At 41.9% G+C, this 21,661-nt stretch overlaps 1 protein-coding gene across 3 annotated transcripts in view; it reads right to left on the reverse strand.

The window, feature by feature from the left end:
* Positions 1 to 607: 607 nt before the first annotated feature.
* The window catches only part of LOC121359125 (creatine kinase S-type, mitochondrial), a 41,436-nt gene continuing 20,382 nt past the window's right edge, over positions 608 to 21,661 (reverse strand). The window contains exons 2-9 of one of the 3 annotated variants that reach the window (XM_041477840.1): positions 19,405 to 19,595; positions 15,565 to 15,763; positions 13,639 to 13,734; positions 11,547 to 11,768; positions 9,187 to 9,272; positions 4,843 to 4,966; positions 1,134 to 1,268; positions 608 to 796 (exon numbers count right to left, since the gene is read on the reverse strand). In XM_041477840.1, coding sequence (XP_041333774.1) covers positions 623 to 796; positions 1,134 to 1,268; positions 4,843 to 4,966; positions 9,187 to 9,272; positions 11,547 to 11,768; positions 13,639 to 13,734; positions 15,565 to 15,763; positions 19,405 to 19,556 — 1,188 coding nt within the window. In that variant the 5' untranslated portion in view covers positions 19,557 to 19,595 and the 3' untranslated portion in view covers positions 608 to 622. The remainder of the gene's footprint in view (positions 797 to 1,133; positions 1,269 to 4,842; positions 4,967 to 9,186; positions 9,273 to 11,546; positions 11,769 to 13,638; positions 13,735 to 15,564; positions 15,764 to 19,404; positions 19,596 to 21,661) is intronic. The other 2 variants (XM_041477839.1, XM_041477841.1) reach the window with 2 other exon arrangements.

The raw sequence follows: 21,661 nt of genomic DNA on the forward strand, positions 1-21,661 counted from the left end.
GAAAGACAGTAGATGTAGATTAAATATTAGGACGAAATTCTTTACTGCGAGGGTGGTGAGGCACTGGCACAGGTTTCCCAGAGAAGTTGTGGATGCCCCATCCTTGGAAGTGTTCAAGGCCAAGCTTGATGGGGCCCTGGGCCAGCTGATCTAGTTGGTGACATCCCATCTGATGGCAGAGGGGTTGGAACTAGATGATCTTTAAAGTCCCTTCCAACCCAAACCATTCTATGATCCTATGATTCTCAGATACCTAGCTCATGCCCAGCACTGGAGAGACAACCTGTACACCTATCTCATAGCTGTGTACTCCAGGAGGTATTTGGGTATAAAAGTTCATGCTGTGATGCTGAGAAACATTGTCCCAAGGGAATTCTGTTACCACAACCAAATGTTTCTAGTACCTGCATGCTTTCAACAAAATACTTTAGCACATGATGTAAACCAGTCATATTTATGGAACTTGCTCAGGAACTTGTCGTATTTGGCAAACATTGCATGCACTGTAGTAATTTTTTGTTGTGTAAGCCTTTTCATTTGATTAAATTCACAAGGAGAAAAAACTGCCATAACTCCAAAAAATGACTGAATTCTTAGTGAACTCAGATGGAGGGAAATGGTCTTAGTGCAGATCTGAGTTTAAAAGCAAGGAATAAAACAAACAAGTTACCTCTGATCGACCCATACGATCCAGGTTGGAGATATCATACACGTCTGCTACAGCTGCTGTGTCCACTCCACCAGTGCCACGCTTCTGTAGCCTCAGGTTATCCAGGATTTTTGGAAACCTGGGATCCTAACAGAAGAAATAGGTTTGTGCATATTGTCTTTTGCCTTGCTTATTGTTATTATCCATGATCTAATACCATCTCCAGAATGACAGGCAGAGACAATTTCCTCTGTCTTTGGATTATGGCCTGTCTTGGTGTTTGTCTGCTGAGTAGATTAATTTCCATAACAAATATAATAATTTTCAAAATACAAGTATGCTCAGTCATGCATTATGCCTGGGACCTAGCTGTTGCACATCTTGCAAACATCCAATTGCTGTAAACTGTCATTTTTTATTTGTTTCTTTATAAATCACATGAAGACCTGATTTATATCACTGGCCTTTTAAACAATTTATGCACCTTGCTAAGTTTTGGCAGCTTTACATGGACTCCAGCACGTAAACCAGTTCCTAGGTTTGAAGGACAAGTCAGAACGTATCCAAGACGTTCATTCCACATGAACTCCCAGCCTCGTTCTTTAATTAATCTTTCAACCTATGAAGGCAAAAAAAAAAAAAAAAAAAATTTTTAACCAAAAAAAAAAAAAAAAAAAAAAAAAAAAAAAAAAAAAAGAGGAAAAAGAAAGAACTTCATACATACATCTCATCTTGTGACAGTTATTTATAGATTAAATTCTTTTCACTTTGTATCTATGTTTATGATTAACTTCACTATTTACCAATGGAGGTGCATATAGATATACTCAAGTAAAGTCTGGTTTGGCTCTAGTATGAGCCTTTGTATTCATCAGGCATCAAGTTTACCAGTGAATATTACAAAAATTTCTTCATCATTTTCTAACTACCCTTAACTTGAAGGCTCTTTAGCACTCTATCACATGGCCTTAGCCCATGAAACTATATGGTCACATAATAATTTTTTACCTATATTATAAATGATTTTCTAGCCTAGGTGCTTTTAGAGCAAGGTTGCAAAGCACAAGTCCAAACATCTCAAATACTGTGGAGCAAACAAAAGGAGCCAAAGCCTAGTTTTATATAATTTTCAAGGTGATTACATGATGCTAGGTGAAGGACACTTGATTTTTAAATGCCTAAAATTCATAGCCCTGCTTCCACTATGAAAAGACTACATAGGTCCTATATAATGATTTTCATTAGTAATTCTAAAACCCAGTTACAAAGGAGACTGAAATCATTGTCCTCAGAAATATCACAAAGGTCTATTGACCTTTGAATAAGCCCTATTCTGTCCACTCAAATACACTTCTGAGACTTAATTCTGTGACCCAAATACAATTTCAGTTCAGTAAAACCACTGTCAGAAGATAATCAGATACCTATGCCAGTTCATGTTCACAAGTCCTCTGCAATATAGGCAAATATTTCCATTCTGTGGAAGAATACAAAATAATGGACTCTCCTGACATTTAAATATTGTGTGAGGACGCAGAAATTGCTTGTAAGAAACTAGATCTGATTTCCTGCCTCATACACTTGCTCTGGTCACAGTTTCCAAAGCTATCTGACCATATGTCAATGTCCATAAGTCCACTTCTCTTGAACAAGAAATAAGCACAGTAGCAGAGGAAAACATGGAAGCAACATCCACAAGCTGTCACTTAGACCCCAATCCTGTACATCATTCAGTCTCATGGATATGCCTAAAAAGCATACCAGATCCTAGTGAACCACCCAGATGCCAATGAAGCATGCACTAGGCACTTTTGTTTTTCCATGTTTCCAAACTTACCACATACTCAAAATTTCTTAGAGATGCTCTGAACTTACCTTCAGGGACCACTTCCTCAATCAGATAATCATAGAATCATATAATGGCTTGGGTTGGAAAGGACCTTAAATATCATCTCGTTCCAACCCCCTGCCATGGGCAGGGACACCTTTCACCAGACCAGGTTGCTTAGAGCCCCATACAACTTGGCCTTGAACACTTCCAAGGATGGGGCATCCAGAACTTCTCTAGGAAACCTGTGCCAGTGCCTTACCACCCTCGCAGTAAAGAATTTCTTCTTAATATCTAATCTAAACCTACTCTCTCTTAATTTGAATCCATTCCCCTTTGTCCTATCACTACATGCTCTTGTAAACAGTCTCTCTCAATTTTTCTTGTAGGCTCCCTTCAGGTATTGGAAGGCCACAATTAGGTCACCCCAAAGCTGCCTCTTTTCCAGGGTGAACAAACCCAATTCTTTCAGCCTTTTCTCATAGCAGAGGTGTTCCATCTCTCTAATAATCTTGGTGACCTCCTCTGAATTTGCTCCAACAGGTCAATATCATTCCTGTGCTGGGGACCCCAGAGCTGGATTCAGCACTCCAGGTGGAGTTTCACATTAATGTAGTAGAAGGGCAACATCACCTCCCTTGACCTACTGGCCACATTTCTTTTGATGCAGCCCAGGATACAATTTGCTTTCTGGACTGCAAGCACACATTGCCAGCTCATGTCCAGTCTCTCATCCACCAGCACCTCCACGGCCTTCTCAGCAGAGATGCTTTTGATGTGTTCATCCCCCAGCCTGTATTGATACCAGGGGTTGCCCCTACTCAGGTACAGAACCTTGCACTTGGTTTTATTAAACCTCATGAAATTCCCATGGTCCCACTTGTTGAGCTTGTCCAGGTCCCTCTGGATGGCATCCTGTCCTTCAGGCATGTCAACCACACCACTCAGCTTGGTGTCATCTGCAAACTTGCTGAGGGTGCATTCAATCCCTTTGTCTATGTTCTTGATGAAGACATTGAATAACACTGGCCCCAATACAGACCCCTGAGGGACACCACTCACCACTGATGTCCATTGGGACTCTGAGCCACTGACCACTACCCTCTGGATGTGACTGTCCAACTAATTTCTTATATATCTAACAGTCCACTCATCAAATTCATCTCTCTCCAGTTCAGAGAGAAGGATGTTGGGGGGGGGGGGGATGACCATGTCAAAGGCTTTACAGAAGCCCAGATAAATTATATCTGTAGTTCTTTCTTTGTCCACTGATGTAGTCACCCCATCATAGAAGGCCATTAGGTGGGTCAGGCAGGATGTGCCCTTGGTACAGTAGTGCTGGCTGCCTTGAACCACCTCTTTGTCCTCCATGTGCCTTAACACAGCTTTTAGGAGGATCTGTTCTATGATCTTCCCAAGCACAGAGGTGAGACTGACAGGTTAGTAGTTCCCAGGGTCCTGCTTTCTACCCTTTTTAAAGATGGGGAAAATGTTTTCCATTTTCCAGGCACCTGGGACTTCACCTGACTGCCAAGACTTTTCAAATATCGTGCAGAGTGGCTTGGCAACTACATCAGCCAATTCCTCCAGGACTCTGGGTTACATTTCATTGGGTCCCATAGACTTTTGTACATTCAGGTTCCTCAGGTGGTCATGAACCTGATCTTTACTTACAGTGGGAAGCACTTTGCTCCCCAGTCCCCATCCTGTTGTCCATCCACAGAAGTGTGGGAAGACAGGTTGCCATTGAAGACTGAGGAAAAAAATTGTTGAGTACCTCAGCCTTCTCATCCATTGTTACCAGTTCACCAGCACTGTTTATCAGGAGGGGTACACCTTCTTTGACTTTCCTTTTCTGGTTAATATACATGTAGAAGCCATTATAGTTCCCTGTTTTCCCTACTTTGCCATGTGGTATTTGTTTGGGGTTTTTTTCAGGTGAAGGCCTGTGCTGGTGGCTTTGAAGCAATGTGGGAGTGTACAATTGTATAAGCTATACAGCAGTTGGGGATTTCCTGAGAAAGGGGAGTCTAGAAATCCAGAGAAGCTGGAGTGAAAGCTGCTTTTCCAGAGTGAGACAAATAAAGCAATTGTTCCAAGGAAAAAGAAAAAAACATTTCTTTAGCCATTCAGTGCTGATGATTGTAATATAAAAGCTAAAATGACATTTTACCTATTTTTTTCTACAACTCAGCTAACAATTTGTTTCCTTCTTTAACTGCTATTAATGTGGATTGCTACTTGAACTGGTGTTACTTTATTTTGTTGCTTCTGAAGATGTCATTTCAGTGTTAATCATGTTAAGTAATGCTGACAACAGCCCAACAATAAACAAACAGGTATACTAAATTCATTGAGTTACTACCTCTTTTAAACCATGACAAAATCTTTCAAACACCCGTTTCATGTTGCCACCCTTTTCCATGGAGATCACCCTGGTGTGGTCCTCTTCATTAATCCAGACAAGAAATGTCTTGTCATTGTTATGCCTGGTTGAGAGAAAAAAACAGCTTTAAAGCACAAGATAGGCCCTGAAAAATAACTCTCAGTATCCTTAGTTTCATTACAGTCTTTCAGGACTGTGAAGAGGTTAAGCACTGCAAAATAACATTGCTCTGCACAGTTAAGGATGCAGTTAAGCTACTTTCACATCTTGATTCCCCCATGCCAACGGAATTATGCAGGTTTCTCGAGTCACAGTGAAAAGAGCAGTTTTCTCTGATCACATCATGCTGCCCTGAAGCTGAGCTATGAAGAACACATCTTCAAACATTAACACAGTTGGGATGTACAGCTGCTAAGGGAACAGGTAAAGGGAGAAGCCAAATTCTGCATTTTTAGTCCCTGGGGATGATTTTTACTGTTGTTAGAAAATTGTTCAGTTAGAAAAAAAACTGAGGGCACAGCCACATGACCGTACCTAATTGTATTGTCTTCTAAATCAAATCTCAGTGCCTTTCATATCACTTTATAACATTGAATTGCCACATCAGTCAAATTATATGTCTGAGGAAAACAGCTACATGTTGCTTCTGGACACTGCATTAAAGATGCTGGCTTGTCAATTAAGATAATGCCTACAGAGAAGTTATCTACTCTTCTTCCAGACAGATTAGTCATGACTAGGTTTATAAAGTGCTAGATCAAACCTGAGGTCAATTTTCCTTGCTTTTCTCATTTTTTTCCATCTTTTGCAACAATCTTTCTACAGAATGTAGAAAGTGATTGATAAGATTTGTACATACAAACAGTAGAATATGACCAAGTTTGAAACCCATGAAGTTTGCAACTTCACTGAGAGCCTAACTTGCCACCTGCCTTTTACTGCAGCTTGCTTTTCACACTCTGACAATGCAAAACTGGACAGGTGCAAGCATCCTGTGGCTTGACATTATAGTTACAGAGAGGTCCAGTTATTTAATTTTCAGTCATGTACAAATATTCAGGGTAGGATTTTCCAGAGATTGATGTTGTCCTGACTCAGCTTCTTTAATTAAATGAATCTTCCCATTGCATTAAGGAATGCTGAGTGATACCACAACACAGAAAAAAAAAAAAATCTGTTCTATGGCAATACTGCATCATGTTCAGAAGCCTATTCAGTATTATTCTGATAAGTTAAACCTACTATGTCAGGGAGCATGCACTGTAAAACCTGTCAAAAGTCTGTGGAAATAATTTCGTGGTGATTCACAGACTCTTTCTAAAATCATTTTTTTATCTTGAAATAGAAAAAAACATATTAAAAAACCCATAGAAGGACCCATGTTTATGGTGCTACATTGTGTTGCTGTTATTAATGATTGTTTATGTAGAATCATAGAATAATGGGATTATTTAGGTTGGAAAAGACACTTAAGATCATCAAGTCCAACCATTAACCTAACACTGCCAAGTCCACCACTAAACCATGTCCTTAAGTGCCACATCTACATGTCTTTTAAATACCTCCAGGGATGGTGTCTCTATCACTTCCCTGGGCAGTCTGTTCCAATGCTTCACAACCCTTTTGGTGAAGAAATTTCTCCTAATATCGAATCTAAACCTCCCCCGGTGCAACTTGAGGCCATTTCTTCTTATCCTATTGCTTCTTACCCAGGAGAAGAGGATGACCCCCACCTCAGTTAGTTGTAGAGAGTGAGAAGGTCTCCCTTTAGTCTCCTTTTCTCCAGACTGAACAAGTCTGGTTCCCTCAGCCACTTCTCATCTGACTTGTGGTCTAGGCCTTTCACCAGCTTTGTTGTCCTTCTCTGGACACACTCCAGAACCTCAACGTCTTTCTTGTAGTGAGGGGCCCAAAAATGAAGACAGTATTTGAGGTGTGGCCCCACCAGTGCCAAGTACAGGACAATCACTTCCTTCACCCTGCTGGCCATACTATTTCTGATACAAGCCAGAATGCCATTGGCCTTCTTGGTCACCCAGGCACACTTCAGGCTCATATGCAGATGGCTATTGACTAACACCCCCAAGTCCTTTTCTACTGAGCAGCTTTCTAGACACTCTTCCCCAAGCCTGTGGTGTTGCATGGGGTAGTTGTGACCCAAGTGCAGGACTTGGCATTTTCCCTGGTTGAACTTCATGCAATTGGGCCTCAGCCCATCTATCTAGTCTGTCCAGATCCCTCTACAGAGCCTTCCTGCCCTCAAGCAGATCAACACTCCTGCCTAACTTGGTGTCATCTGCAAATATATAGAGGGTTCACTCAATGCCCTCATCCAAATCATCAATAAAGATATTAAACAGAATTGAACCCAATACTGAGCCCTGAGAAACATCACTTGTTACTTTTAACCCTATTTACCACATCTCTTTGGACCCAGCCATCCAGTCAGTTTTTTACCCAGCAGAGAGTGAGAGTACACCCTTTCAAGCCATGAGCAGCTAGTTTCTCCAGGAGAATGCTGTGTGAAACTGTGTCAAAGGCTTTACCGAAGCCCAGCTAAGCAACACCTGCAGATTTTCGCTCATCTACTAAGTGGATCACCTTGTCTTAGAAGAAGACCATGTTAGTTAAGCAGGACATGCCTTTCCTAAGCCCATGCTGGCTGGATCTGATCCCCTGCTTGTCCTGTACATGCCATTTGATGGCACTCATGATGATCTGCTCCATAACCTTCCTGCACACCAAGGTCATGCTGACAGGCCTGTAGTTCCTTAGATCATCCTTCTGGCCCTTCTTGTAGATGTACTCACATTCGGTAACTTCCAGTCAACTGAGACCTCCTCAGTTAGGCAGGACTGCTGGTAAATGATTGAAAGCAGATTGATGAGTGCTTTTTCCCACTCCCTCAGTACACTTGGAAGGATCCCTTTGGGCCCCATTGAATTTTGTATTTCTAAGTAGTGTTGCAGGTCACTGACCATTTCCCCTTGGATAATGGGGCTTCATTCTGCTCCCTGACTGTCTTCCAGCTCAGAAGGCTGGGTGCACTGAGAACAATCAATCTTACTATTAAAGATTGAGGTAATGAAGGTATTAAGTACCTCAGCCTTTCCTCATCCTTTGTCACTATGTTTCCCCCTCCCATCCAATAAAGGATGGAGATTCTCCTTAGCCCTCCTTGTGTTGTTAATGTATTTATACAACTATTTTTATTGCCTTTTATGGAAGTTGCCATATCAACTTCTAGCTGTACTTCCTGGACTCCTTTGCCCTTCAGGACTGCCTCACAAGGCACTCTCTCAACCAGGCCCTTAAACAGGCCAAAGTCTGCCTTCCAGAAGTCCAAGGTAGCAGTTCTGGCAACCATATTTCTTACTTCTCGAAGAATTGAAAACCCTTATAATTTCATGATCGCTGTGCTCAAAATGGCCCCCAAACATCATATCACCCACACTTATTTCTCTTTTCACAAACAAAAAGTCCAGCAAGCATGTCTTCCCTAGTTGGCTCATTTTCCAGCTGAGTCAGGAAGTTTTCTTCTGCACATTCCAGGTACCTTCTAGACTGTTTCCTCTCTGCTGTATTGTATTTCCAGCAGACAAGTGGTCAGTCGAAGTCTCCAAGAGAAAAAGGGCTAGTGAATGTGAGACTACTCCCAGATGCTCATAGAATATTTCATCTGCCTTTTCATCCTGGTTAAATGAAGACCACAAGGGTATCTACCTTGTTAGCCTTTTCCCTGGTTCTTGCTTATAAACATGCAACCCTTTCATCACCATTGGCAAGCTCTAAACAGTCAAAACACTTCCTAACATACACGGCTACCCCATGGCCTCTCCTTCCTTGCCTATCCCTTCTGAAGAGTTCATAGCCATCCATTGAAGCACTCCAGTTCTGAGTCATCCCACCATGTTTTCATGACTGCAATTATATCATAGTTTTTCAGCTGTGCAATGACTTCCAGCTCCTCCTGTTTGCTGCCCATGCTGCAGGCATTGGTGTCGATGCACTTCAGCTGGGGTATTGATTCTTCCACCTTTATTGTGGGAGAAGCCCTAATTCCTTTGTGACTGTTATCAAGCTCTTCTATGGTTTCTAACACTTCAACAATCCTTGCATCATTTCTGTGTCTTTGCCTATAAAAATATAAAGATCTTTATTTTTTCTTCAATTAATCATTTAAAACACTACAAAAATATTTAAAAGCAAGCTGAACATGCTGTGAGTACCAGTGCAGAGTGACTGTGGGGTTAGGAGAAGCAAGGACACTTGTAATACATTTTTTAAAACATGACACAAGCTTCTATGTATCACACAACATACCAGATTCCTCTGGCATCTGGCCAATCACGTGCCATCCCAGCACATGTTAGCAAAGGGGACACTGGCTTATCAAAGAGAAAATGATCCTGGATGCAAAAATGGGACCAGGAAGAGAAATAAAAACAGAGAAAGATACAAAATAAATTTAAGTTTATTAAGGGAAGCAGTATAACCCTGTCTTATGCATTTAATATTAAGGTAGTCAATACAATTAAATGAAATAGCATGGCTTGTGAACCTGATTCTTTCCTGACTTAAAGTATGAGAATGATGTTGATAACACACTCATGTTTTGGTTGTTGCTCAGCAGTGCTTACTCTAATTCAAGGACTTCTCAGTTTCCCATGGTCTGCCAATGAGGAGGTGCACAAAAAGCTAGGAGGGAGCATGACCCAGACAACTGACCTGAACTAGCCAAAGGGATATTCCATACCATAGAATATCATGCTCATTATATAAACCGAGGGGAGTTGGAGCAGCTGAGGAGTGGCTGCATGGTACTTACTTGCCAGCTGGGGTTAAACCATGACAGACTTGTCTTGGGTTGAGATCATGGAAGATCGGAAAAGACCATGTTAAAACAAGTTTGTTATCAACATTCATTGTATTGGCTTAGTAGCTGCTGGTCACAGTTTTGATTAATTTGCTCTCAGAGCTGTTGTGCTTGTTCTCAGGTTTTTTTACATAATGCCTTACTTGCTGTATGTGTTCCCTGTGGATATTTATTGTCTTTGGGACCTGGGCTCAGATTATGATTGTAGTGGACTTTGCAGTATGGGCTTATGATATAGTAGACTTGCTGGTGGTAAAACTAAGGTGGTCCATGCATTAATCATTGCCACCACCTCTGTACTTTGGGAGCTACCAAAGTACTAAGGCCTGAACAACAGGCCCTGGGTCAATGTTGACCTCTAGATGAACTTTTCAACGAAATATTATATGTATCCACTCATTAAAATAGTATTATTAGCAATATGATATATGCATCCGTTCATTGGCAAAACATGTATTTACGTTTCCATATTTAGAAACTGGACAAGACCACATCTGGCCTTGTCTGGGGGTGTATGAACAAAGACAACTCCCTTGGTTCCTCCTTGAGGCCTGGCCAGGCTTTGGGAGAAACCCAACAGGAGAATAAAACCAGATGTTTCCATACTAGAAATAACAGTAGCTTGTTTATTCAACAACATAAAAGCTGGGCTACTCTCACAGTGAAGTTGGAAGACTCTTTGCTTGTAGATGGGTGCACCTGTAGGATTTCCCAGTTACTAGGAGTGGTCCTCCAGTCCTTTGATGTGACAGTGTCTTCCCCCAGCTTTTGTGCAGATCTGGATGAAGTGGTAAAGTATTGTGGTAACTGGTGATGTATCTTTCTTAATCACTGTAAGCATTCTTTTGTAGCAATGATTAGATGGATTGCTTAGCTTATCCTTTTGTAATTCTTTGCAGTTTTGTATTATAGTAAATTACACTAATCCTTAAGTTGGTGTCTGTCTTTGGTACTGACCCTTCCCACCATCAAAACAGCTATCTACTGGGAACTATCAATAATTACATCTTTTATTTTCTCTCCCAGAGAGCCAACCTATGGGGGAGATTCCTTCCTTCCTTCCTTCCTTCCTTCCTTCCTTCCTTCCTTCCTTCCTTCCTTCCTTCCTTCCTTCCTTCCTTCCTTCCTTCCTCTGATTACATTAGCATTTGAGAACTTTAAAGATTTTGAATACCCTTTGCACACCCTTGAAACCAACCTGATCCTTGTGCTAGGAGCCAGCATGTTGCTGAATATGGTTCAGGTCTTGTTTAAGGTTAAACAGTTATTTAAGAACATCATCCAGGCATCTATCTCAAGGATGGATAGTTATGAATGGAAGGGTTTGTGAGAATATGGGCAAGTACCCAGAACAGTGACCACCTTCAACATTTTGGAACCCCTGAAAATGTGTAGAATCCTGAAAAACTAGTAAAATATTAGGAAGAAGTATTCTGTCACCCTGGCAATTCCAGAGAAACACAAATCACTGCAACCTGTCGGGGCCTGGCTAATGCCTACAGAACCCTGTTCTACACTACTCAGTACCCTCAGGGGGAAGAGAAGGTCTCTGGATCTGAGGACAAAACAACAGGCACTGAGGCTTCTACAACCCCAATGATAGACACTCTGGCTACTTGAGCCCCGGTGACAGGTCCTGCGCTTACTCCAACCCCTGTGACAGACACTGCCACTGAACCAGAGAACCAACCTGTGCTGGTTGGTTCAGTTACCCCTATACACAGGAAGAAATAGACATGAAAGACATCTCATTTAGTAAAGGAGGACACATGCAAAAGCCAGACATGTAACATGGAGTTATACTTACATCAATAAGCTGCTGCTGATCCTTCTCAGACATATTTGTCAAACTATAGTACTTTCCAGAAAGGTCTCCTTTCAGCCCAGCTAGAGCAGTGACTACAACATTTTCCACTTCTCTTCTCTCTGCCCTGGTACAAGCTGGAGGAAGGCTGAGACCCCGAATGCTACGACCAGTACGTACTCGTGATGAGAGGACATATCGCTCATCAAATTGACCATGGGTGATCTGAAGGAAAAATGTTTTTTAATTTACATACAGTCACCCATTTTGTACAGCACCATTTAAAAATCCCATCATAAAAAATGGGTCACCTTTCTGCCCAGGAATCATGACCTCTTCTACATATCACAGAACATTAGGAGCCCCTCTGTTTCAAATACTAAGGGTTTTTTAAGAAACTCCAAAGTACTTTTGCTGACTGAATGTGGCGAAGTAACCAGATGATTTTTCTTAGCTCCGGCATGGAATATGAAAAGATCTGAATGGCTTTTGGAAACATGGGTATGAACATGAAAATGCGGCCAGGTGTGGAAGTTCTTTTGAAAGAAGAAAGTCTAAAATGATACTAATCAGTGCTGTTATTGAACTATGAAGGAAATACTAAGCAATGGCTAAGATTTGACTCTGTGTGTGCAGGAGAAGGGGAATGTTTTCACTCTGATCCTTAAATACATGGTTAACTTTAGCTCATGAACAGGCTCACAGTGCCATTAGGCAAAGCCCCAAATGTTTTGTACCAGCTGGGATCAATACCTCTGTTAAGAACAAGGTAAGAATGCAACTAGTTTGCTGTTAGGTCCATGAGTGCACCAAGGATCTCTTCAAACCTCTTTCACCATCTCTCCACTGGGTTTTATCCAGCTCTGATATTGCACAGTTGTGTAAACATGGATCCAACAACTTTGAAAATAGCTGTCTGAAAAAGATTTCTGAGAAGTTTCATTTGCAGTCTTTACACCTTGGTTTGAGCTGCATTTAATTTAAGGCACTTTTCAGTCCTTGTCTGAGCTACTTTGTAAGTATGCCTGTGCCTGGTCTTGTACCTTGTTTATCCTGACCCTGTCTTGCTGACCTGACCTCAGACTTGCCTTGTCACTATGGGGTTTTCTGTCAATCACTAGCCGATTGGCTGAACCTGATGCCTTAAGTTTTAGCTTTCATATTTTTCAGATTCTATACTGCCTTAGTGTGTTACTCTGAACTTCATATTAAATGTTAGTAAGTTCTCTTCACAGGGTAGTTAAACAAAACAATCCTTTTCCAGCTTGAGAACCAAGGACAGCCTCAGGCGCAAAAGCAGAAACAACGGCAAATTGAAGAAAGCAACCAGGAGGATGGGACTTCATAGCCTGAAGCTGTAATTGGACAACCCAAATATATAAATGGACCAAAACTTATAAAAGTGTGAAAACTCATGACTGTCGTCCATCTTGGGTCCATCTTGGGTGTAGCCCTGGCCGGGCTCTTGTACTGCCCAAGGTGTATCCTTTAAGGCCTTTTTATAAAAACCTACTTTATTCTTCTAACTCTGTCCAGTCTCTGTTCTAGGTCAGCCTCTCTAGGCATCAAACCTGTTTACTGTAACTAGACCTGTTCACCTGTTCTCTACTTGCTTGGGTACTGTGGAAATGTGCCTTTGGTGGATCCGCTGTTTTGCCTGTCTTGCTGTCACTCTTGGCTCCTAGCTTGCTCCTTTTGCACAGTCTTGTACCTCTGACACTTCTGCATAATGTCAGGGTGTGAAAGCGGTCAGGTGAAAGTGGTCCAGTAAAGTGAGGAAATTATAAGAAAATAATAAGGAAGAGAAAGAAAGGCCATGTAGATTCTAGCTTGTCAGATGCTGAAAACCCCAGCAAATCTAAGCTGTAAACTAATAGGCTTGCAATAAGAAAGGACAGAACCAGAACTCGCTTCATTCAGACATACTCCCTGTGGGATGTGCCATTTCAGTAATGTGTCATTCCAGTTTCTTTAGCCAGTTTCCTCAATTTCATTGGAGTTTGACTGGGGGAAAAATGTACTATTACATACAATGTCATCATTGTAAGCAGCAACATTGAATTTTGATTTCCTCATTATTTTATTTAAATCCTACCTTGGATGCATCCAGGTCTGTGTGATGCTTCATTATGCATGGATCATAGCCATTATGTCTCACTTTAATGACAGGGTCAAAAATCTCAGCAAATACCTATGGAGTCAAGAGAATCTACAAAAAGTCTTCACTATCATAGAAACACTTTATTGCACTAACTTCAGTCACAAGGGAAATCCCTGGTACAGGCTCCTGGATGATAGCCATGGATGTCAGCAAGTGCTGGCTGGGGTAAATATAAAGGGAAGGGTCATATGTGGGTTGTATCTTTGAAAATGTGCCCGAAAAAATTACCTCTCAAAATCTATTTTCAATAGATCTATTGTTTATGTAGTAGATGGTAACTGCCAGTAGTTTGCCATGAGTTTTGCAATTGCTCTGAGTTTCTCCTGTACATCTTAGAAGCAGAACATGGAATTTCACCCTCTGTCTACTAACAATAAATTGGGAGATTATTGGTGGTGGATTTCAGTCATTTTGACGTAAACAGTGCTCTATAGTGGTTGCTCACCTTCACAACAAAAATTGCACCTTACTTTAGTTGCAAGCTTATTCTAGTTACCCCAGATAGGTACTGTATGTGATGGCAACCAGATTAAATTTCAGGATTTATTAGCAACTAAAATACATGTTCAGTCTCCAGGCAGCTTCTGCCCTGTTCTTAGGTCATATAAGAATACCTGTCTTCACTGCCATTGACTACTGATGCTACTTAGAACCATTTAGCACAGCTATGGCAAAACTGATCACAGTCACACCTTCATTCTGTTGTGCAGCAATAACTCTAGCAGAGCTTTTCAAGGCAGTCACTATGTCTAAATAAGTAAAAGAAATCACAGAAGCTGGTAGTCCCAGAATAGCAGATGTCTTCTTCCATGTTTGTTGTACTCCATTTTGTTTAAATGGTATGCCCTGTCTCACCCCTCCGAAATGTATGGTATATTCTAAGCCTGTGGTCCTGCCCTGAACCATCCTGTATCTGTCATCCCATTGGCCCAGTGTGATTCCGCGCCCACTTCAGTCTCCCTCTTAAGCTGTGCTATAAGATCAGTCTGTGTCTTAGCCCTTCCGCTCTCTCAGCTTCTTCCCTTCCTCTTGCCCCTTCCCTCCCCTCGGCTCCCTCTCCTTCCCCCTTCCCCCCTTTTCCCTCAGTAGCCATGCTGTTCCCAGGGATGGGACCCCAAATAAACCTTCATCTAATCAGCACCCTCAGAAGCCGTGTGGAGTCTCCTTGCCTGCCTGCTGCTGCCAGCCAACTCCCAGCCTAGGGGGCCCTCCGGGGACATCCCCGGGGTGCCCCACCTCAAAACGCACCGCAACACATCTTGAGCAGCCTAGCATTTGGGATACTCTTAAGAGATTATATAATAATATACTATTGTATGGTAGACTGAAGGAAGCAGACCACACAGGTCAATAAAAACAAGGACTTTCTTCTTTTTTATATACTAATACTGTCTTTGGCTTTTGTCAGGGTCCACTAGTTATGGCTTAAAGATGCCCAGCACTTCACAGAAGCAATTTTCTTTTCAGTTCTGCCACAGTTGTTTTACAGTGTAATTTATATATTACCTTTATTTTGATGTCTCCTGTTGTTTTTCCATAAACTATGTTTAGTATTAGGAAAGAGAGCAGCTGTTGGAGGCAAATAGAGGATTGCTCCCAAGCAACCATATTTTATTGACTTTGACTGCAGTAGAGAGGGCTCCTTTAGCAATGCCTCGTATTCACTGCATTTCCTCATGTAGAATAGCATTCAAATCCTCAAAAAGAGTAGGGAAAATGTACATGATCTGCCCCATATATACTCTGGGACACAATTTTTCTTAGAAGTCCATATTCGACTAAGAATATGTGTTCATATAATGAGGTCTTGTGAAATATACCATACAAACTGAAAAAAATATAATAGCATTGTGAAAATACCTCATAGGATTCTTCATCACCTGCAACCATGCCCACAGTTTTAATGAAAGGATGGCCAGGATTGTCAACCCCAGTTTGGATACACTGGTCTAGGGTGTAGCCATTGGGAGTCATCTTGTCCCTTAGCCTGGCATAAATTGCTGGTGTGAGGCATTCAGCCATGCAGTTGTTATGTTTGCGGAGATCAGGATAGTCTGCACTGAAGAGAAAAAACATAATAAGCACTAAATATGATATCTTTAAACAGTAATCCTTGCTAGTTTAAGAAACTACTTAAGTGATCAGGAAATATGGAATACACAGCATAGCTGAAAAATATAATTAGTTCTTGGTTTATATATATATTCAGTTTATGTGGCAAGATTTTTCTAGTGGAGGGGCTGCAGGAATGGCTTCTATGAAAATAAATCAGGAGCTGCCTCCATGCTCAGAGACAGTTTCAGTAGGCTCCAAAATGGACCCCACCACTGGCCAAGGCTGTGCCAGTCAGTGAAGCTGGTGGCGCTTCTGTGATAACATATTTAAGAAAAGGTAAAAGACACTGCATAGTAGTTGTGAGAGAGAAAAGTAAGAAAAAATGTGAGAAAAACAACTCTGCAGACATCAAGGTCAGTGAAGAAGGAGGGAGAGGAGGTGCTTCAGGTGCCAGAGCAGAGATTTCCCTGTAGCCTGTGGTGAAGACCATGGTGAGGCAAGCTAAACGTCTGCAGCCTATGAAGGATCCCATGCCAGAGGAGAATGATGTGCCCTGAGGGAAGCTGCAGCCCATGGTGAGCCAATGATAGAGCAGGCTCCTGGCAGGAACTGTGGCCCATGGAGAGTAGACCATGCAGGAGCAGGTTTTCTGGCAGGAACTGTGTTCTGTGGAGGACCCATGCAGGAGCAGTTCTTGAAGAACTGCAGTTTGTTCTTTGGAGGGATTCACACTGAAGTTCACTGTCATGGTTTGACACTGACCAAATGCTAGGCACCTAAGAAAGTCGCTCACTCAGCCTCCCCTGCCACAGCTGGGCAGAGAAGAGAAAAAAAAATTAAATGAGGGGTTCATGAGTTGAGATAAGGACTGGGAGAAAACACCCCAAGGGCAAAACAGGCTCAGCTTGGAGGTACAAAGTGAATTTATTACTAACAGAACCAGAAGAAGATAATGAGAAGTAAAATAAGCCCTTAAGAACACCTTTTCTTCTACCAACCTCCCTTCCCCCTTCCTACTGACAGTGCAAGGAGACAAGGAGTATGGGTTTGGGTCAGTTCATCACCCAAGGTTTTCTCAAGGGCAAAACAGGCTCAGCTTGGAGGTACAAAGTGAATTTATTACTAACAGAACCAGAAGAAGATAATGAGAAGTAAAATAAGCCCTTAAGAACACCTTTTCTTCTACCAACCTCCCTTCCCCCTTCCTACTGACAGTGCAAGGAGACAAGGAGTATGGGTTTGGGTCAGTTCATCACCCAAGGTTTTCTTCCACTGCTCAGGGAAAGGAGTCCTTTCCCTGCTATGCTGTGGGGTCCCTCCCACGGGAGACAGTTCTCCATAAACTTCTCCAGCATGGGTCCATTCTCACGAGCAGCAGTCCTACTGCATCTGCTGCAACGTGAGTCCCTCCAAGGACAAACAGTCCTCCCAAAACTATTGCAGCCTGGATCACTCTTCCACGGGGTGCAGTCCTCCAAGGACAGGCTGCTCCAGCTTGGAAGCAGGGCCCCCCCCTCTCTCCACTGGGTCTCCCACTGGATCACAGCCTCCTCTAGGCATCCACCCGCTCTGGCATGGACACCTCCCCCATGGGCTGTGGGTGGATCTCTGCATCCCCTGTGAATTCCCAGAATTCCCATGGGCTGCAGGGGGACAGCCTGCTTCACCATGGTCATCACCACAGCCTGCAGAGGAATCTCGGCTCCGGTGCCTGGAGCACCTTCTCCCTTTCCTTCTCCACTGAACTTGGTGTCGCCGTGTTGTTTTTCCTCACATGTTCTCACCTCCTCATGTTCTCTGGCTAGGGAAAAACTGTGCCCCCACTTTATTTGGAATTTCTTCTTAAATATGTTATTACAGAGGCATTACCAACGTCTCTAATTGGCCCAGGTTTGGCCAGTGGCATGTCCATCTTCAGAGCCATCAGGGATTGACTCTGCCGGACATGGTGGAAGCTTCTAGCAGCTTCTCACAGAAACTGCCTCTGTGGCCCCCCCTGCTACCAAAAACCAGGCCATGCAAAACCAACACATTCATGAAGGACTGTATCCCGTGGGAGGAAACCCACTCTGGATCAGGGAAACAGCGTGAGGAGGAAGGAGTGGCAGAGACAAAGTGTTATGAGCTGATCAGAATCCCCATTCCCCATCCCTGCCTATGCTGCTTTGGGAGGAGGAGGTAGAAGAGTTAGGAGTGAAGTCAAGCCTGGGAAGAAGGGGAGTATGGGGGACAGGTGATTTTAGTTTTGTTTTTATTTCTCAATATCATACTCTATTACAACTGATTGGCAATTTTTAAAATTATTCTTCCCTGAGTCAAGTCTGTTTTGCCTATGATGATAATTGGCCACCAATCTCTGTCTTTATCTCTACCCACAAGGTTTCTAACCTTATTTTCTCCTCCTGTCTTGCTAATGAGGGGGACTAAGAGAGTGGCTGTGTGGGCATATGGCAGCCAGACAAAGATAACCCATCACAATACATTGCACTGAAATTTAGGAAGGGAGGTATATTGAAGTCACACAAAGTACTCCACACTGCACTGCTGGGCAACCCCACTAACAGACAATAGCAGTTTTCTGTTCCTTGGAGCAACCAGACAAATGAATCCTTGAAAGTGTATTAAAGCCTATTAAATCTCTGCTAAGATACTTACTGAGAATTAAAAGTGCTCTAACATTGTTTTGTTCAAGTAGGAAATTAATTATGTTTAACTGAATAAGAGCTCTCATTCTGAACTGAGATATTCTTGCAGCTTTGTGGACATCAGTGTAACTGTCTGATCTATATCAGCTAGGAATCTATTTAACAATATTTGGGGTTTTTTTAATGGTTTTATTTACCAAAAGCTGTACAATATAATAAAGCAGAGAAAATGAAGATGATATGCTTTCAGAAAGCATTTTTGTAAGTCAGATCACATTTACCTTGTTTTGATAGCACTTTGCTTTATGCACGACCCCATTACTTTTGAGAGTTTATTTGAACTAAGATACTATTTGCCATGGGAAAAAAAAAAAAAAAAAAAAAAAAAAAAAAAAAAGTCTGTCAAAGCCTGGTCCTTTTTTGGGGTGTTTTGTGTTTTCACAAATATGGCCAGCAAAGTCAGCATACATATTTCTAGTTAGTTTCTCATTATCAACCAACTAGGTTTTAAACATAATTAGGAATATTTCAAACACAGTAGTTATAGAAGATATTTCTTTACTACTTGTATAATTAAAATACTTTTATGTTTCCTAATATTAGAATCTATGCAAACAGCCAGACACTGAAAACATTCAAGAGCTGACAAGATAAAATAAGGACTGATTTGGTGCTTTACCTAAAAATTGAACCATTTTTCAGGCTTGTAATTGTTTGGCAATGATTTTGTAAGTATGTTGATATGATCTAACATCCCTATTTTCTGTCCTTGAAGGCCATTGTCAGTGCTATCTAAAACTGTGGTTATTAATAAAGGATGCTGGGTTTTAGGTTGACAGTTAACAATCTATATGCAGACACATAGATGGTGTGTTTGAGTGAGGGAATAGGTGCTCTGCAGCTTTAATGGAGATCTTCCTCCCCCAAAGAGTTAAATGCTATGCCTAGCTCAGGTAGCTGGGCCCTATGCTCAGGTGACTAGTAAACCCAAAGAGCTTACCTTGGAGGGAAGAGTTTTCGTTTTTCTTGAACAGTAGCTTTAACATTTTGCTTATTGAAGAGGTACCCAGCAGTTAGGATCCCTGTGCCTGCTGCTGCAAAGGATGCAGCAGTTGCACGGCCAGCCAGGAGACGACAGAACGTGCTAGCCATTTGTCTTGGAAGGATACAATTTCTAAAAGAGAAGGCAACCTGAAATCAACACAGAAGACCTCATGCAATGCAAATGAAAAATAAACCCTCACTTTTAACTGTAGTCCAATAAATGAAGCAATAATTTTAATTATTGGTTTGCATTAAAACAGTGCATTAAGGAAAATTGTTAGAATTTACCGTATTTCTATATATATACCTCTGGTAGACTTGGAAATCAATTGATTTTTAGTGCTATACTGAGCACACAATTCTAAACCCAATACCCAGAGTATTTTGTGTTAATGATTTAGGGCCATAATTGAATGCTTTAGCTTGCTTCATAGCAAAAATGCATTACACGAAGTTGTCTTTACACTGACCAAAAAGGTGCAATATTGGAGTAAAAAATGGCAGACAAAAGTATATAAAGTAGAAGGAGTATTTTGGGGAAAGGGATAAAAGGAAAGGAGGTTGAAATCATATGGAGGTTATGAGTATTTAATGATATAATCAATTTTATAATTCTGATTGTAGATTGCATGAATTTGTGGCATGGAGTGGGGTAAGGCATCCTGCAAAGTCAGAAGTATGAGTTCTATATTTTTATTGAAAAAGTTTCCAGGTGACTCTAAGTGGTTGTCCAGTCAAAAAGGTCAGATGTGGCAGGATATGGCATTAGGTAGGTGCTAAGTTTCAGTGCTATCACCTACAGAAACTCATGTGCCTTTTCATACTAGCCAGACCTGTTAAACACTTTGTGCTTTTTTTCCATATGAACAAAGTTGAAGTAGGCCAGAACTCATCAGCCTGAAAAAGAGACAGTTTGGAGGAGGAATAGGGTAAGGACCTAAGAATCTTCAGTGGCATGGGAAACATGGATAGAGATCAACTCTTTGTTGCCTTTTCCAATATAAGAATACAGTCCAATAAAGGCAATCGGTGGGACAAACATTCAAAACAAAGGTAGGTGAATTTTTATGCAATCTCACAGAATCACAGAATATGCTGAGTTGGAAAGGACCCACAGGGGTCATTGAGTCCAACTCCTGGCTGTGCACAGGATCATCCCCAAGAGTCACACACCATGTGCTTGAGAGCATTGTCCAAATGCTTCTTGAACTCTGTCAGGCTTGATGCTGTGACCACCTCCCTGGGGTGCCTGTTCCAGTGTCCAACCATCCTCTGGGTGAAGAACCTTTTCCTAATATCCAACCTAAACCTCTCCTGACACAACTTCAGGCCATTCCCTTGGGTCCTGTCACTGAGCACCACAGAGAAGAGATCAGTGTCTGCCCCTCCTCTTCCCCTCATGAGGAAGTTGCAGAGTGCAACCAGGTCTCTCCTCAGTCTCTTCTTATCCAGGGTGAACAGACCAAGCAGCCTCAGCTGATCCTCCTAAGGCTTCCCCTCAAGACTCTTCACCATCTTTGTTGCCCTCCTTTGGACACTCCCTTTCTCAAAGGATGCCGTATATATGCAAGACATTCACATGGGTTCAACAGGAGACTGAACAAGTACATGGAAGAAATGCCTTGTGGGCTTTAAACAGACACATTAAAACAGGAAGTATACAATCATCTTTCAGAACAACAAATATGACCAAAGAAAGCAAAGTAAGATGACATCTTCAAGCCACAAGGTGCCACTTAGCAAAGACACATTATAAATAGCATTTTCTGGATCAGTGTGGAAAGATGGCTGGGTGTAAAATTAGAGGAAACTGAGAAGCTATATTCACATCCTAACAGAAGTTATAATGGTACAGAAATTATAGGGTAAAATACAGTTGCTGCTCCCTTGGTGGAATGTGGTTGGCATGCTCGAGACCCATTCCACAATAATTCCCCATACGTACAATCTGCAACCATAGCACCTGCTAAGGGTGATAGAACAGAGACTGGAGTAGAGTGGAAACACTGCAGCCAGGCTCTATTGAAATCCTTGCAGTGAGGGGAACTCAATTGTACTTTGAAGCTGATAAACCACATAGCACCTGTCAACCAAGGGAGACAGAAGATGTCTTGCTGCCGAGCCAATAACTGTGGTGAAATCATTCTCCTCAGATGAACTTGGTCCATTATAGCCTAATTATAATGTTAGAGTGCACCTCCATCACAGAGTTA

Source organism: Pyrgilauda ruficollis, unplaced genomic scaffold (assembly GCF_017590135.1).
Source record: "Pyrgilauda ruficollis isolate IOZ18807 unplaced genomic scaffold, ASM1759013v1 scaffold419, whole genome shotgun sequence".
Lineage (NCBI taxonomy): Eukaryota > Metazoa > Chordata > Aves > Passeriformes > Passeridae > Pyrgilauda > Pyrgilauda ruficollis.